General features: G+C 38.5%; 1 protein-coding gene and 1 long non-coding RNA gene across 3 annotated transcripts in view; both read right to left on the bottom strand.

Moving 5' to 3' along the window:
- The window catches only part of TDP1 (tyrosyl-DNA phosphodiesterase 1), a 45,286-nt gene that overhangs the window by 18,989 nt on the left and 9,496 nt on the right, over positions 1 to 16,801 (bottom strand). For both annotated transcript variants that reach the window (XM_066321935.1, XM_066321934.1), the window contains exons 8-13: positions 15,716 to 15,794; positions 12,743 to 12,928; positions 11,936 to 11,984; positions 8,956 to 9,022; positions 3,932 to 4,039; positions 2,311 to 2,413 (exon numbers count right to left, since the gene is read on the bottom strand). In XM_066321935.1, coding sequence (XP_066178032.1) covers positions 2,311 to 2,413; positions 3,932 to 4,039; positions 8,956 to 9,022; positions 11,936 to 11,984; positions 12,743 to 12,928; positions 15,716 to 15,794 — 592 coding nt within the window. The remainder of the gene's footprint in view (positions 1 to 2,310; positions 2,414 to 3,931; positions 4,040 to 8,955; positions 9,023 to 11,935; positions 11,985 to 12,742; positions 12,929 to 15,715; positions 15,795 to 16,801) is intronic.
- LOC136362949 (uncharacterized) lies at positions 7,890 to 8,945 on the bottom strand. The gene is made up of 2 exons (XR_010743874.1): positions 7,959 to 8,945; positions 7,890 to 7,928 (listed from the first exon to the last, which is right to left on the bottom strand). It is a non-coding gene; the product is annotated as an uncharacterized lncRNA (long non-coding RNA).

The following is a 16,801-nucleotide window of genomic DNA, read 5'->3' on the forward strand; positions in this document are numbered from 1 at the left end:
CCTTGGGACTGCTGCTCTTCAGCACCTTCACCAGTAACACAGACAGCAGGACTGAGTGCTCCCTCAGCAAGCCTGTCTGTGACATCAAGCTGAGTGATGCAGTTGACACACCTGAAGCATGGGATGCCATCCACAGGAAGCTAGACCAGCTTAAGGAATGGGCCCACAAGAACCCCCTTAGCTTCAACATCAAGAGCAAGGTGCTATACCTCACTCAGGGTAATCCCAGACAAGAGCATAGACTGAGAGAAGTCACTGAGAGCAGCCCTGTGGAGGAGGACTTGGGGAACAGGCCAGACAGGACGTAGCAATGTGCACTGGCAGCCCAGAAAGGCAGCTGTGTCCTGGGCTGCATCCAAAGCAGTGTGGGCAGCGGGCCAAGGGAGGGGATTCTGAGCCTCTGCTCTGATGAGACCCCACCTGCAGAGCTGGGATCCCAGCAGGGACATGTTAGAGCAAGCCCACAGAAGGGCCACAAAGATCATCAGAGGGCTGGAACACCTCTCTTACAAAGACATGCTGAGAAAGTTGGGGCTGTTCAGCCTAGAAAATAGACAGCTTCTCATTTCAGCCTTCCAGTACTTAAAAGGAGTTTATAAAAAAGCAGATAGAGCGAATCCTGTGTAGAATGGAAGATTCAGAAGAGAGTGCAAACCAAACGTTTCTCACAGGGGTTTGGAAGAGGGGGTAGTAGTGGGAAGTGGGAGAGGTTTTTGTTATTTCAATGGGGTTTTTTAAGTGAAAAGTTTGCAGACTGGCAATATCTAAAACAGGCATGGTCATTCTTGGCAAAAAGACTAACTCAGATATTCCTGATTTTCTACCCATTTGAAGTAGCACAGAAAAGCCAGTTAGAACAAGAATACTCAAATTATGTTACATGACTGTGTCATCTGGTAATCAGTTATGTTTATACAAAACCCATCTTTTACTAGGTACAAATATACCAGTACCATAAATTCTTTCCTTGGCAACACCTGGAGACAGCCAACTGAAGCAGGAATAGCCAACTTCCAAGCACATTAATTTATCCATTTCAGTTGTTGTTGAAAGTCAAATTTCTGCACAACTTTGTTTGCCCAATGCTTCATCATTCTGTTATTAACAGTTGTTTACACAAATTGTGTTTCCTTTTTTTTAGAGCTCATCAATATAAAAAACAATGCTTCCTACTATAAGAAGCTGTAGGAATTTTCTTGTTTCACTCTCTGATAAATACATTTTCTTCCACATAAACCATACTGGAGAAAAACATCTTGAGGGTTTATGATATCAGAGACCTCACTACTATACAAACTCATAAATGTCAAGAGTGAGATACAGGAGTTCTTTAGCTGCAGTCAGATACCATCCATTTTAATATGCAATTTCAGGAGACTACAATTATCCAGTTATGGTAGGCAAACGTTTTTACAATGTCATAATATTAGTAAATATTCATTTGAGACTACATTATTAATCAGCAGAAATAACAGAACATTATGTGATCATCTGTGAATGTTATCTTGGAAATAAATACTCTTCATCAGCAAAATATTTCTAAGGACTTTTAGCATACAAATACTTTTTCAGAGAAACTTGTAGTTTCTTGTCTGGAAAGAACAAATTTCACACAGGAGGAAGTTTGAATGGTTTGTGATCACAGACTAACTGCTGTTGAGAACATTTTGGTACTATCAGCTGCCCAGAGAGAAGGAGAAATCAGCCATGTAACAAAAAACTTGCATCTCCCTCAATCAGGTAATAGACAAAATCCAACCTACACAAAGAAGAGAAGCTTTTTTTCTTAAATACAATGTACAGTTAAGGACTTTCTACCCCAGGATTTTGTAGAGGGCTAAATGCCAGCAAGTATAGTTCAATAAGGAACTTGATATTAAGAGACAGTCACATGCCTGCAAATGCATTTCAGAGAATGAGCAAGAACAGCAACTGGTGCAACATTTGGAATAGTTTCTCACATTACAACGCACACACCTTACTTCAATGTGAATATGCACTCACAGTCTAGTTTTAAAAAGCACGAAAGAAGAGATTTGATCATCCTTTCTAGTAACATTTAGAATATATGTTACAATTTTAAAAAATTATTGCCTGTCAGGTAAGATGAAAAAAGTCACAGCAATACCAAATCCATACCTGCTGTGTAGGAAAACAAGACTCTGAGTACCTCACAAATTCCATTTCCTATTAACTTTCTAATCTGGAAATACAGAACCTATTGATCAGATTATTCAGTTATGCTTGTATTCATAAATATTTTCAAATTTTGGTCATATCCCAGGATTTGTGCTTGAACCGTGAACTTACAAATGCTGAAGGCAAGAAAAGAACTCCAAGTTCATAAGAACGGATCATCAGTTGGCTGCCATTTTTCTCCAGAGCTCCCCAAGCTGCTTTAGATAGATTGGCACTGTGAAGAGAAACAAAGCATGTTAGTGAGGCACAATCTTCAGGGCAGAAAACATTTGTTTAAATAACAGTGTAGCAACGTCCTTCTAGCAGGAGAACTTAAATTCAATCAGAATAGTCCTCTCACAAGAAGTGACTTGGTTGTTATTCCTTACTGCTATTTTTACAGCACAGTGGGAGCAACAGAGACAGTATGTAGAAAGGCATTCATACAACACATGTGGATAATTATACAAGCCTATTTCTGTCATACAGATCTACAAAACAAATTCAGCCTTTTGAATCTTCTCTGCACATTTCAGAAAAGAATTTGGTACTGGTAAATAGCTTCAATTTGATGACTTAAAGAGATTAAAGGCTATGACTAGTTACAACACATTTAGTACAGAGTGGGTTTGCATTTTGCATTTTAGTACAGTGTTAAACAGAATCTTTTGCTCTTGGCATTCTTTTCTTTGATCTATTTATGAAAACAAATACTTATCAAAGAGGTTTTGATACAATTTGCTATTCAGCACCATGCTGTACTTAATCTTTCATCACTATCTAGTACAAAACAGATCAATTTGGGAATCAAAAAAAAATATGCAATTTTGTTGTCAAAACTTAATTCTACAACACAATACAAAATTTATGCGTTTCAACTGATGGACATACTGGATGCTGTTTGGTAACAGCAAACAGTGGAACAGAAGAAATATGAGAGAACAATAAAGCAACCATGAATTTCTGTATTAGGTGGAGTGAACACATTTAAATGACTTAAAACCTTTTAAAAAGCACATTAATCACTACTACTACTGCAGGCAACAGTATCAATGAGTGATGAAATTTGAAGACACCAAATATAAAGATAAAAAAAATTAACTGAGCATTTGAGAGTAAGGACAGATGATAATCCATACAATATAGGGTTACATAAAATCAGTTTTGGCAAAACTGAAATACATCTGTATTTTTTGCTCACAAGACATCTTCCCTTTAAGCTGAGGAGTTTCTCACTTTCTCTTTTCACTTCTTTAACAACTAAACAACAGAAATATAAAGCTTATGCTTCAAGGCAGACTGCTAAACAACTCAATCTGACAAAAGATCAGATTACAAAATCTAGGTATCTGTATGTTTTATAACAGTAGGGCAGCTCAATGATAATTTCAGCCAACTCAAACTCTACCTATTTTGTAGAGACCAGCACATTCCTACCATGCCACAGCATACCTTAAAGAAAATTAACCCAAGATTTAAAAATATTTATCACTTTAGTTGGTATTGAAGCCTGAAACTGGCAGTCACAACTCAGGCAATTTTAGTGTGATTATCAACAGTTTCTGACATATCATTTCAATCTGCAGCCTCAGATGGGGCAATGTAACGGAGAAACATTAAATATGGACAAAAATTCATATCACTAATTGAAATATTATGAGGGCTATGGAAGTAACTCACCTGGGCCTGCAGCTGACAAAACCCCCCTATATATAAGTTTTTTCAGGGAGAGCTGTACTGATTAGATGTTTACCTTGTTACCAAGAACCACGCAATCTTCTGGAAGTCAGGAGAGAGTCTCATGTATGTCTTAATGTGAGGTATAGCATGAGTTCGACCTGTGACTTCTGCTGACCATTTGCTAGAAAACCAAAAAGAATTCTTTTCATACAGAGTTTATTCTGAGGTCTAAAAAATACTCACCATACTACAGCACCATGATTTCAGTAACACTACTTTAACTTGTCGCACTCAATGCTTACTTCTCCTAGAGAAAATCTTAAAATACTACATTTAACTGAACTGTTAACAATTCTACTAGTAGCAAAAAGGGCAGGTTTTTTTTCCTTACAATCAACCCGGAGAGGTATTCTCCTCAGTATGTCAGGTTCTCCTGACAAGTTTTTTCCAATTTCCTCCATTCCAAACAGCACTCAAGGAACTAAGTCTAAACTTCTGGCCAACACATCACCTTTGAAGACTATCAACGGTTTTGACTTCAAGCAACTGAGTTTGGCACCAAACCAAACCTCACAGAATTCCCCAAGTTTATTACAATTTATTGTCCATGACATAAAGGCAGGGAGCAACTGGTAGATTGTTACTGCTACTCTTCCTCTTCCCCTTTCTGTGCCTCTAATCCACTGAGAAATTTGAGGGTTTAAGAGAATAGAGGTCATATCTGTGTGTATATAAAAAAAACTACTTTAAAATAACAAGCCATTGCTGGATTAATTCAGCATCAATGTTACAGAACTAAACTGTAAGTAAGCAGTAAATACATGTACATAACTGAAGGTATGTAGTCATGGCATTAACCACTTTGTGTTTAGTCAGCTGTTAGTCCTCACCCAAATTCAGGAGGAAAACTTAACACACCCTCCTTCACCCAGAGACACTTCTTTCCCCAGATTTGAAGGAAGTCTTTGGTTTCAGTTGTCACAATCTTGTTTCCCTAACTCAGCACTCTCTTCTAAGAGCAAATCAAAAAGAATCAATTAACTCTGAAAAACTTAAGTGCAATGTGTTTCTCTAAAAGCCTGAGAAGACTGACTCAGAAGGGCTGGAATTATTCACCTATGCTGACTTTCAAGACTAACAGGAACACACAGTGCACTTAATTTTAAGAGGCTTTGTATTTCATGGGTGAGAACCCAGTTACTTTAACAACCCTATCTTCCTCCATGATGGAAAAAAACCTTTTGAGAGTTGGTCCTGTATTCTTAAAGGGCAAGAGCTGAAACACTCAACACGTTTGTGCAAACTAGACTTCTTTAGATTTTGATGCAAGCCACATTAAAGCTTGTTTCTGTAGGACAGATTAAGATATATATGATACAGAATTAGCTGACTAAACTTGTCTTCCCCTAAAAACTCCACACTTTCCATACATACAGACTGTAAGGCTGAATCATGACTCAACAACCCTGGTTAGTAGCTTTTTGCTCACAACTGACAGTTTAGGCAAGCATCTTTAAGTTTATGGGACAAAAGTAATTAGGTAACTTCAATAAAATTGTAAAAATGAAAAACAGGAAAAATAGTAGAACCGGGAATTTAAAATTTATTTTTTTTAGATTTACCTCACTGCTTTACTCCAGGACAAACTTTTCCCCTCACTGCTAACTGCACTTATTCTGAGATACTATCTCAGTCTACTGCCTTTTTGCCTCCTTATGTTAGACAGAAACGAGTAGTGTGCCTTAGCAAGAGTAATACCATTTCTCTTCTATCTATTACCTACAGTACTCTAACTGCAGTTTGATTTCATCAAAAGTGATTGAAACTCCTACTTCAGAAAGTTAAAATCAGAAAGGGGAACACATATTTTGGCCATGTTTTCCCTAGTACGGCAGCACAAACATCTAAAGATTAAAAGGGGACAATGCATGCTAGTTTCGGCTGGGATAGAGTTAATTTTCTTCATACTGGCTGGTATAAAGACTGTGTTTGGATTTGTGCTGGAAACAGCACAAATACACAGATATTTCAGCTGTCACTTACACACAGCCATTTCTGCCCCTCACATCACCTCACCTGCAAACAGGCTGGCAGGGGACACAGGCAGGACAGCTGACTCCAGCTGACCAAAGGGATATCCCAGACCATACACCATTATGCCCAGCACATGAAGCTGAGGGAAGAATGGGGTGATGTGGGAGTCATTCAGAGTGACCATCTGTATCTTCCCAAGTAACCATTAGACACCACAGAGCACTACTTTTCTGGGCATGACTGGACACCTGCCTGCCCATGGGGTGTGGTGAATGAACGAATCTTGCTTTGCTCACATGAGCAGCTTTTGCTTAATTAATAAACTGTCTTTATTACAACCCCCAAGTTTTCCCATTTGACTCTTAGGATTCTCTCCCCTATCCCACTACAAGGGTGGAAAGGACAGTGGGAGAGCTCAAGTAAGGGCCTATGTGATGCTGAGCCAGAACTAAACCACCACAAAGCCCTGGAAATTTAACTGTACAGACATACTCAATCCATAAACAGAGACAGGAACAACTTATTTTCTACAATACCACCTCTTTCAATATTTACTTCTCTTGCTCCAAATATTTACTTCAAATCTATCCTAAGATACTGGCAACAAAGGCTGAGCAGAATTAAAACAACTAATACCATTAGTTTCAATCTAAGATAACACTATGTTCTTTGTATAGATGCTCTGTCTCTCATATTTTATAATTTTAGGGGAATGACACTGTACTTCTGCAAACTTCTGCAAAACTTATTCAAAACTTTATAAATCTAATGAACACGCAAAGCTCTAATGCAACAATCATTATGGACTTGTCAGGCATATGTCAAACCAATTTCTTCCACGCTTTGAAAATAAAAATTTGACAAAGTAACTGCACAAACATAAGGCATACTGTATTAAAAGCAAATCAATAAACAGAAACATTAAAATACAATACTTTATCTACTATTTAAGCTGACAATGTTTTGAAAGCAGCAATTAACAAAAATTATTAATCATTGCAAATCTGTCCTCATAAATTAGTAATACTGGAAGGAAAACAAGTAATAACAACAGAGAGAAAACTCTGCAAATTACTCTGTTTACAAAATATCTAATCCAACAAAGCAGTCTAGTAATCATTTGCCACAATCAGAGAAGTAAAAAAAAAATTAGTTTAGTCACACCCTTTTTTTTTAAAAAAAATAGAGTTCAGAGCTGCATTATAGCTTAAACACACTCACTTGGCAGAAGAGAGAAAAAAGGCCCAGAGACATTATAGAAGTTACATGCCAGGAGCAGACATCCTGCCTCTTCAGTTAAGAGCCTACAGGACAACATTTTGCAATTCCATTAATCTCTCCCTACTTGCAAAAAGGAGTTACTTATTCTCCTTTACTGTAAGCATAAAAGATTTGGGTTTTTTTTCCTTGCAGCTCTGGTAGAATCCCTAGTTTCCTGTTAGTTTCATACTATTTTCCAGTATGAAGAAGAATTTTCTAAATTCCTCTAACTCCTTCACTGCCCAAAGATTTGTATTACAGCAAATCTTTCAAACAGCTCATCTTGTATTTACATCTATTGAAACCTGCTGTTTTCTGTGTGTCCCAGGTTCCACAGATAAAAGCTGCTGTCTCCTGCCCTATGATAAGAGCTTACATGCAGGCTCTCCTCAAGGGCTACTGTCCTGCACTACTGCAGGGTAAGGGCCTGCATCTGGGTAGTTACTACAGAGCATTTATGCAGGGCCACTGCTATCTGCAGCCAATTTGACAGATTAACTTGAAACAGCCCTTTTGCTACCAGAGCACGTCCCTGTATGGCCAAGGAGACAGGTATGTAGGCATTTTCTCATTGAAAAGGAATAAATCAGTAAATTATATCATTATTAAGTAACATTCTGTGTACTAAATAAGAGACTAACTGAAAAAAGTTTACATCTTTTTTCTAGTAAGATTCTCATGAGGTATGACTACAGAAACTGAATTAAGACTTCACAAACACCCCCAGATTTATGATCTTTTTACTTTTTGAATCACGACTGAACAATTTTGAAAGCCTCAAGCTGACTGTAGTTTTCTTTGATTACTTCAAGCTGACTGCACCTTTGCTGCGTGTGTTCAGAGGACACAGTTTAAAGGCAGGACACAAAGCCTCACATGCTTTCTGCCTGAGCTCCATTCCTTAGATATTGACCAGCAAGGTTCACAACAGCCATCACCTTCACTCTAGAATGGAGGATGCTTTCTGCCACTGGCGATTCTATTTCAGTCCCCCGAACATAGACCCAGCTGAACACAATCTTACTTGGTAAACTTTCTTACCAAAGCAACTTTCACCCAGAAGAGTTAAAAGTTTCTGATGAAAGGAATGGGAAGTTGTGGTCTTGTAAGAGGTTACAAGTTCTAATAATTTTTTTTTATCTTCACAAAACAACTTTTCCCATTGTTCTCTAAACATGCGTAAGTTTTTAACGATTCAGCCTGAGGGAGACATCTGGCAAGGAATATGCCAGACTATTAGAATTCAGCACAACTAGTAGCACATGGAAATAGACATTCTCAACAGAAAATGTCAGACATTTTTAACAAAAGATATTGCCAGAAGGGACTGAGAATTTTTAAAGCAGGACTGCTGCACTTAGAAGAAAAAAATACAGCAACCACCAAAAAAAATCCTTCCTAGTCCTGTTGTGGCTCAGTTGAAATCCCATTAACACAGAGGCACAAGTGGGGAAAGTGAAATACAACTGGAAGTTAAAAAAAAAAATAAAAAATAAGAGTAACATTATTCCTGTTCAGAGAAGGAAACATTATATAAAAGTTTACAGAAATCTAAATCCAGTAGCAACATTATCCCATATAATCTTTATATGTAAACAGCATGTTTTCCAATAACTGTTGGAGATAAAACCCAGCAGATAAGGAACTAAAGGCATTTATTTTAAGGAATTTAAGAATATGATACATGTAACTACTTCCATTTATTTGCTTTTAACACTCAAACATTACTGCACTCACTTTAAACATACAGTTTGGGAAAAAAAAACAACCCCACCCAAAAACAAAGAATTGAGTTCTACTTACTGAAAATAGGAATGCAACCACAGCTGTTTCTGTGCTGTCTGTATACTGTATGGAAGTGAGCCACCAGCTTAAGGAAAAAAAATAGAACATGTACATTTATTTTTGAAAGACATTCTGAAAGTAACCAGCATCTTTGGGAATAAGCTATCTGTCCCACCTTCATGAGTTACTTTCAAGAAATTGTTAAATGCTTCAGTAGTATAAAATGGTATACACTTGCTGGGGTTTTTTCCATTCTTACAACTCATTACGTTCCTAAACACTACACAGCACATTTACACTAGGAAAAACAGAAACTATATATAGGGAGAACTATGGGTAGTTTTTCTATATAATACTACTTGATATCAACAGATTGGAATCACTACCCATACAAACTAGAAGAAATAAACCAAGCCACTTTCAGAAGAAAGAATAAACCCTCCAAATCCCAAACAATGTTATTTTTAAAAGCAAAAACTTCTATGATGAAATTATATTTGCATTGATTTTGCCTTTGGCTAATGCACATTTTGGTTTCTGGAAATGGATTTAAGAAGAATCAGCCAGGCACACTGAATTACATTCGTGATGTGTAGTAAAAGCTGGATATAAAGCCTACTGTATTCAACATGTCCTAGAAGACACCATAAGAACCCATTACAAAAGCTTTACTACTCTCAGGAATGCACTAACTGCAGGAGTCCACAGAACTGTTCATTTGCACAAACACAGAGCCGTGTAATTCACCAAGTGATTTCACAACAGGAAAGAAATTACAGTAAGAAGTCACTGGGCTGTAGATAACCAGATGCATTTAAAGACATCGTAATTCAATTCTGGGAACAACAGATACCTATAAATTCTCTGGCTGCAATCTCTATGTATGTCCAAACACTAACCAGAGGAAAGACAAACTTCTGAAAACATCCATGCTTAGCTCCATGTTCAAAATCCACCAGCTGCTGAATTCAAAAGCTACTCTTATGTCTAGGAGCATAGGTATCCAGCTTGGAAAAGGAATACTTTTAACAACTCAGCAAAGCCAAAGAATAACTGAACCATTGAAGCTGAAGTTGAAAGCAGCCTCTGAAGATCATCTAGAAAACTCCATGCTCAAAGCAGGGTAGAGCATTTTCAGTACAGTATCCTGTCAGCTTTTGAGTATGTTCAAAAACAGAGACCCTACAGCCTCTATGAGCAACCTATTCCATTTAAATATCAGAAAACAATTTTGCTGTAAGGATAAATTGAGATACAGAAGATTCCCATGTACATACATTGCCTTTTGTTCTTTCCCTGGTCACCATGCAAAGCATCTGCCTCTACATTGCATCTTCCACAATTTATATTTATATATACTGATAAGATTTCCCAGGAAAGCATTCTTCTCCAAGTTCCAAGATTTATCCAGCTCTCTCAGCTTCTCCTTCTATCAGATGCTTCAATCCCTTATTCGTCTTTGTAGCTTTCTGCAGTACTTTGGTTCAGCAGGTCCATATCTGTATTGTACTGCAAAGTCAACGACTTGGATACTGCACACCAGAAGTGGTCTTAACCAGTGCCAAATAGAGAGGAGAGATCACTTCCTGCCAATGTACTTCCTAACACAGCCCAGAATTCTGCTGGCCTTCTTGCTACAAGGGTTACTTGCTGGTTCATCTTCATCTTAGTGACCAGCAGAACTCCCTGGTCGTCTTTTGCAAAGCTGCTCACCTCTGGTTAACCCCCAGCTTTCCCCCGTGCCTGGGGTTACTCCTGCCCCAGCTCAGTACCTTGCACTGCCTGAGGTTGCAGTGCAAGAGGCTGCTGTCTGCCCATTTCTGCAGCCTGCACAGTTGCTCTGATTGACTGCATGATCATCCAATACATCAGCCACTCCTCTCCAGCCGGCATTATTTGGGAACTCCCTACAGGTGTACTCTGCCCCACCATCCAGGTCACTGATGAAGACCTTAATGCATCACCCCAGTACCAGTGCTTGGCACATGCCACCACTGGTGGCTGACCTCCTGCTGGCCTTTGTGCCAACACCCACAGCCTCTGAGGCCTGGCAGCTCAGCCAGTTTCCAGTCTGCCCCACTTTCCACTCATCAGCCTGTACTTAATCACATTGTCATAATGATGTTAGACAAGACAATGTTTAAAGACAAAGGTAAGCCGAACAACATCTAGGGGCACTCCTCATTCATCAAGACACTTATTATAGGAGGACATCAGGTTAATAAGGCATAATTTCTCCTTTAAAAATCTATGCTGACTATGCCAAAGTCACCTTATTTTTTCCATAATATATTTGGAAATATTTCCAGGATTCCTTGTTCCATCACCTTCCTAGGGATTGAGGTGAGGCTGGGCAGGCCTATGGGTCCCCAGATCCTGCCTCTTACCCTTCTTACAGAGAGCAAAGAATTTTTTTCTTTCAGCCTTCATGAACCTTTTCCAACTGCCTTGACCTTTTGAAGACTTGTTTTGGAGTAACAGAAGCTTTCCTGTATCAGAATATTAAAGTACCCACTCCTGTTTCAGGTTGGCTGGGGCTGTGCTTTTACAAACACGACTTAATGAAAACAAACACGAGAATAATGAACAGAACAGCTGTATATTACAATATTAAACAAGAAAGACCAATAATGCCTTAGCCTCCACTGTATCTGATGTGCAGAATGACACTTCAATCAAAACAGGAGAACTTGACACATCCAAACCTGAATTTTCTGCCAAAATGAAATTATGACTGGAGTAGGAGCAGTAGGCAAGAGCTGCTGTTTTCCTATACAGTGTCATATGAACATGGCTAGGCCCACAAAACCTTTTCTATTCAATTGCAACAGGAGAGCTAGAGTCAGAGCTCCAGCAAAAGTAGTAAGATTCTATTGCCACTTATTCTCTGACATTAACAAGGTGAGAATTTCATGTTCATTTAACATCAACCACTAAAGTGATTTTGCATTTTGATTATGACCACAAAAAGCAAATAAATGGGGATTCATCTGCTTACCAGGATAGCCTTCTAGACTTTGCCTCACATTGTTCACAGTGGGATAAACCTCCATGGAGGAAGAACAAAAAGTAAAATTAATAACACAGCTTTAAATAGACAAGCTGTCAATTTTCAAACACCTTCAAGAAAACCTGAGAAAAAATATTAAAAGCTTCACTTTTCAGAATTAATAAATTTACACTGCAGCTTACAACTACAATTGTGCCAATAACACAGAAAGTCTAATATTTTTACCACTCTTACAGAGCTAACCAAAATTAGCTAGCAAGTCTCAAGTAAAACTGCTTCAGCTACTTCCACAGTAGCCAAAGCTAGTTTTTAACATTATTTTACATGATTTTAGTCTCATACCTCAAATAAGAGATGTGAGTAGGCAGGAGCAATTAGCACATGGTAAAGGCATCGTTTGACCATCATTTTTCCTTAATTTAACAAGTCCCTGCCACAAACTTTTCTGCTCCTTCCTGTAATTGTGCTAATAACCAAAGGTATTAATGATTAAGGATTCAGTTACATCTCAGTAGGAAAAACAGCTGCATCTACAAAACCCAATGGAAGAAAAGCTATATAATGAGAAGATAATTTTGATGGGACGATATATAATCTAGTGTCATGCAGATGGAAATTACGGTACATCTTTATAGCAAACCATACACAACTGAACAGCATTAAGTGGCATATATATAATTTCACAATGAAAACTCTATTACTGTCATCCAAAAGTTAAAAGCAAACCAATGACTAAGATTTCCAAAACAAATGAGTAAGTGTTAAATAAAGGTCACCAGCATCTGAATGACATACCAAATGAATTGGGACATCACATTTACGGAAAGTTGTCACAGTGCTGCCTGCAGCCACCAGGCTCTCCTGGAACTCTGAGCACAGCCATTTGGACCCATCAGCTCCCATTGAACCGATGCTTGAGAACTGTCCAATGAGAGGCCAGGACTCCTGGGCTGGTATTGACAAAGCATGCTCCTTCAAAAGCTGATGAGGGGAATTACAACACCATTAGACTTCAAAACACGAAGAATACCTTGATCAGTTTGTTATCATTTTTGATAAAATAAATCCTCTGCAATTCATTCCTGATAATCAAAGGAGATTAACATTTGTAATACATACTTAACTTTGCTGTTAAAAAAAAAATAATCAGGCTTTCCAAATAAATTCACTTTAAGAGAAGATTAAACATCACAAATTTTATCTAAAAGCACCAAAGCCAACCATTAAATAATGAATTCAAAGAATGTTAGCAGCTCTTTCTAAAAACATGAGACATGAGTTTCAGAAGCCACAATAAATAAAACAACTAAATATTTTTTATATTTGATGGTTGTTGGCCATGAAATTTCTCTTGTATCCTAAAGTCATGACACCCAGTTACAATTGAAGCCTACAATAAGAGGGGAAAAAAGAACAATTGAAGAGAAAACTGAAATGATGCTTTTAGAGGAGTTCTTCAGCTGTGAATGGAATCTAAAGCCACATTAAAAACAGATGGATATAGACAGATATTAAATTGTATGTAGTTGCCACCTTTACCCCACTCTAGAGCAAACAAACAATCTAATAGCTTCAGTCATCAATGTAGTATCATCAGGTCTATCTGCATTGTCACTAAAAACCCTTTAAGATCACAAACATTTGCCACAAGATCATTTTTCTCCCTTACAAGCTTTTTCTATTTTACTTTTTCTTCATTCTACATCTAACTAGGCAAAAACCATGAGACAAATGTGAACCAGAAAGGAGAAGCTCTTAATGAGCAAAGAGATAAGGGTAACTTCATGTTGAAAAGCAGTATGATACATAAATATTCTGTATGTCACAGAAGTTTGCCACAGACAGCATTATAATTTTATATAAAGTTCATGACAGTATGTGAAATAATGCTACTTCAGTAGGAGGTACAGGTTTAAAAGTCTGCAATGATGAGAAGCATTTAACAGATGACATGAAACACCTCATCAAATTCTTAAAAAAAAAAAAAAAAAAAAAAAAAAAGGTCCCTATAAACTTGATATATACAATCTTGAAGATTTACTATTATGGCTTACCTAAATAAACGTAAGACCTCAAAAGGCAAGAGAGTTCAACTATTAACATAAACATAATACTGTCATATTCACACCAAATCATATCCTTAAGTTCCAGATCTACACATCTATTAAATATCTTCAAGGATGGTGACTCCACCACTTCCTGGGCAGCCTGTTCCAATACCTGACTGACTTGGAAGGAATTTTTCTTAATATCTAAATTATACTTGCACTGGCACAACTTGAGGCAATTTCCTCTTGTCCTATCATTTGTTACTGGGGAGAAGAAACCAATGCCCACTCAGCTACAACCTCCTTTCAAATACCTGTACAGAGCAATAAAGTCTTCCTGAGCCCTTTTTTCTCCTGGCTGAACACCTCCAATTCCCTGAGATGCTCCTCATCAGGACCATGCTCCAGACCCTTCACCAGCTCTGCTGCCCTTCTCTGGACACACTCTAGAACCTCAAAGTCTTTCTTGTCATAAGGGGCCCAAAACTGGACACAACACTCAGAGTGTGGCTTCACCAATGCGGCGCACAGGAGGAAAATCACTGCCCTGGTCCTGCTGGCCACACTATTGCTGACACTGGCCAGGATGCCATTGGCCACCTTAGCCACACACTGGCTCATATCCAGCTGTTGTCAAGCAGCATCCCCAGGTCCTTTTTCACTAGGCAGCTTTTCAGCCACTCTGCCCCCAGCCTGTAGTGCTGCATGGGGTTGCTGTGACTCAAATGCAGCACCCAGGAAATGGTCTTATTGAGCCTCACACAGCTGGTCTCCACCCATTGATCCAGTCTGTCCAGATCCCTTCGTAGAACCTTCCTACCCTCCAGCAGATCAACCTTCCCCTCCAACTTAGGGGGCTCAATAAGGAGCCCTAGGGAACCCCACTGTGACTGTCTGCCAGCTGGATGTAACCCCATTCAGCACTCTCCAAAACCAGCCATCCAGCCAATCTTCCACCCAGCAATGAGTGCACCCATCCAGACCAGGAAGAGAGTTTCTCCAGGAGAATTCTGCATGAAGCAGTGTCCAAGGTTTTACTGGTAGACAGCATGCACAGCCTTTCCCTCACCCACGAGGGTGTCACAGAAGGAGATCAGGTTAGCCAAGCAGGACCTGCCTTTCATACTCATGCTGACTGGGCCTAATGACCTGGGTATCCAGTCCACTGAGACCTCCCCAGTTCGCCACAAGAGCCGATAAATGATTCAAAGTGGCTCAATGAGCACTTCTGCCAGCTCCCTCAGTGGATCCCATTTGGTCCCATGGACTTGTGTACATTTCAGTGCTGCAGCAGATCCTTGACCAGTTCCCCTTGGGTTATGGGGCTCTCTGGCCCTGTCTTCCAGCTTGGGGAGATGGATACATAGAGAACAAGTCCTGCTGTTAAAGACAGAGGCAAAGAAGGCATCAAGCACTTCAGCCTTTACCTCATCCTTTGCCACTGTGTCTCCCTCTGCATCCAATAAATGATGAAGATTCTTGTTAGTCTCCTTTTGTTGCTAATGTAGTTATAAAAACATTTTTATTGTCTTTATCAGCATACAGATTAAGTTAAATTTTAAGTTGCAAGCTTATACATGTTATTAGTAACTTTAACTGTAACCATGTATTAAAAGACTGACGATGACAGATGGAAAAATTGGAAGGAATTGAAGAATTCTCTCCAAAATTCTATTTATATTTTAAAGGATGTTAACAAAAAAGATTACACTTTCGATACCTTTCTGAGCCTAAGATGGCCCCACTTCTCTTTATCACTGCCTTGATATCGTCCAGGAGTCGAACCAAGCAGATACACTCTAAAAAAAGAAAAAAACCAACAGATTTTTGTAGATCTTGAATGCTTTGGTTTGTAAAGTAGCAAGATATTAAAGGAAAACTTAACAGCAAGATTGAATGCTCAAGTGCAACCAGAAATATTAATTGTCTCTCATGGGATTTATAATACAAAGAAAAGTGGATTTTCAGCTGTATAATTTATTATCAGCATCCTATATGGCTATCATGCCTCATTAGGCCATTTTATAGCAGAGAGAAGAACTATGTCTTTTCCAGTGTACAAAAATGCAGATGATAAAATCAGCAATACACACAAAGAGCTCGTTGGGCACATAACTGGGCATATAATTTTGAGTAAAGCCCATCTACTGCTACATCCAAATCAGCAGATTCAGGTATGAATTTTCATTTGGGCCCCTAATAGTTCAGATACAAAGTACAGCTTTTTCAACACTTCCTAATAATGGGGTTAGTAACCTATTTGACTTTGCCCTGAAAACAGGGAAGAGACCTGCCTAAAGTCACAACAACAAACAGATGCTTTAAGAGGCTGCTCTCTACTGCATACATCTCATGTCTAAATTAATCCATAACTTAATGCCCCCTACAGCACATCAAATGGCAATCCTTATCCTAACAAGGGACTTCCTAGTCCATACATAAACTACTATCAGATAGGGCTCAGCTCATCTGTTCAAACTCATGCTGATAATCAAAACAATCATAGCAGCTGTGAGCTTACTTGATTATAAAATACACACCTTTTTTTTACCCTCTCCAATCTTTTAAGACTCCATGTAAAGACAAAAGCACTTTTTTATGTATAAACTAGACAAGGTTTTATTCTCTATTTCCACCACAGTCTATGACCATTTTTGGCTTATATCACTTCAGCAATCTTTGTTCAGATTACAAAACAGCAATTAAGTTGCCAGGGAGATTTACACTTCCTGAAGTAAATGCTCATATATAAGTGGAACTACTTATTAGAAGTAAATTAAGCATCCTGAATTTATTTAAAATAATA

The sequence above is a fragment of the Sylvia atricapilla genome, chromosome 6 (genome assembly GCF_009819655.1).
Source record: "Sylvia atricapilla isolate bSylAtr1 chromosome 6, bSylAtr1.pri, whole genome shotgun sequence".
Classification (NCBI taxonomy): domain Eukaryota; kingdom Metazoa; phylum Chordata; class Aves; order Passeriformes; family Sylviidae; genus Sylvia; species Sylvia atricapilla.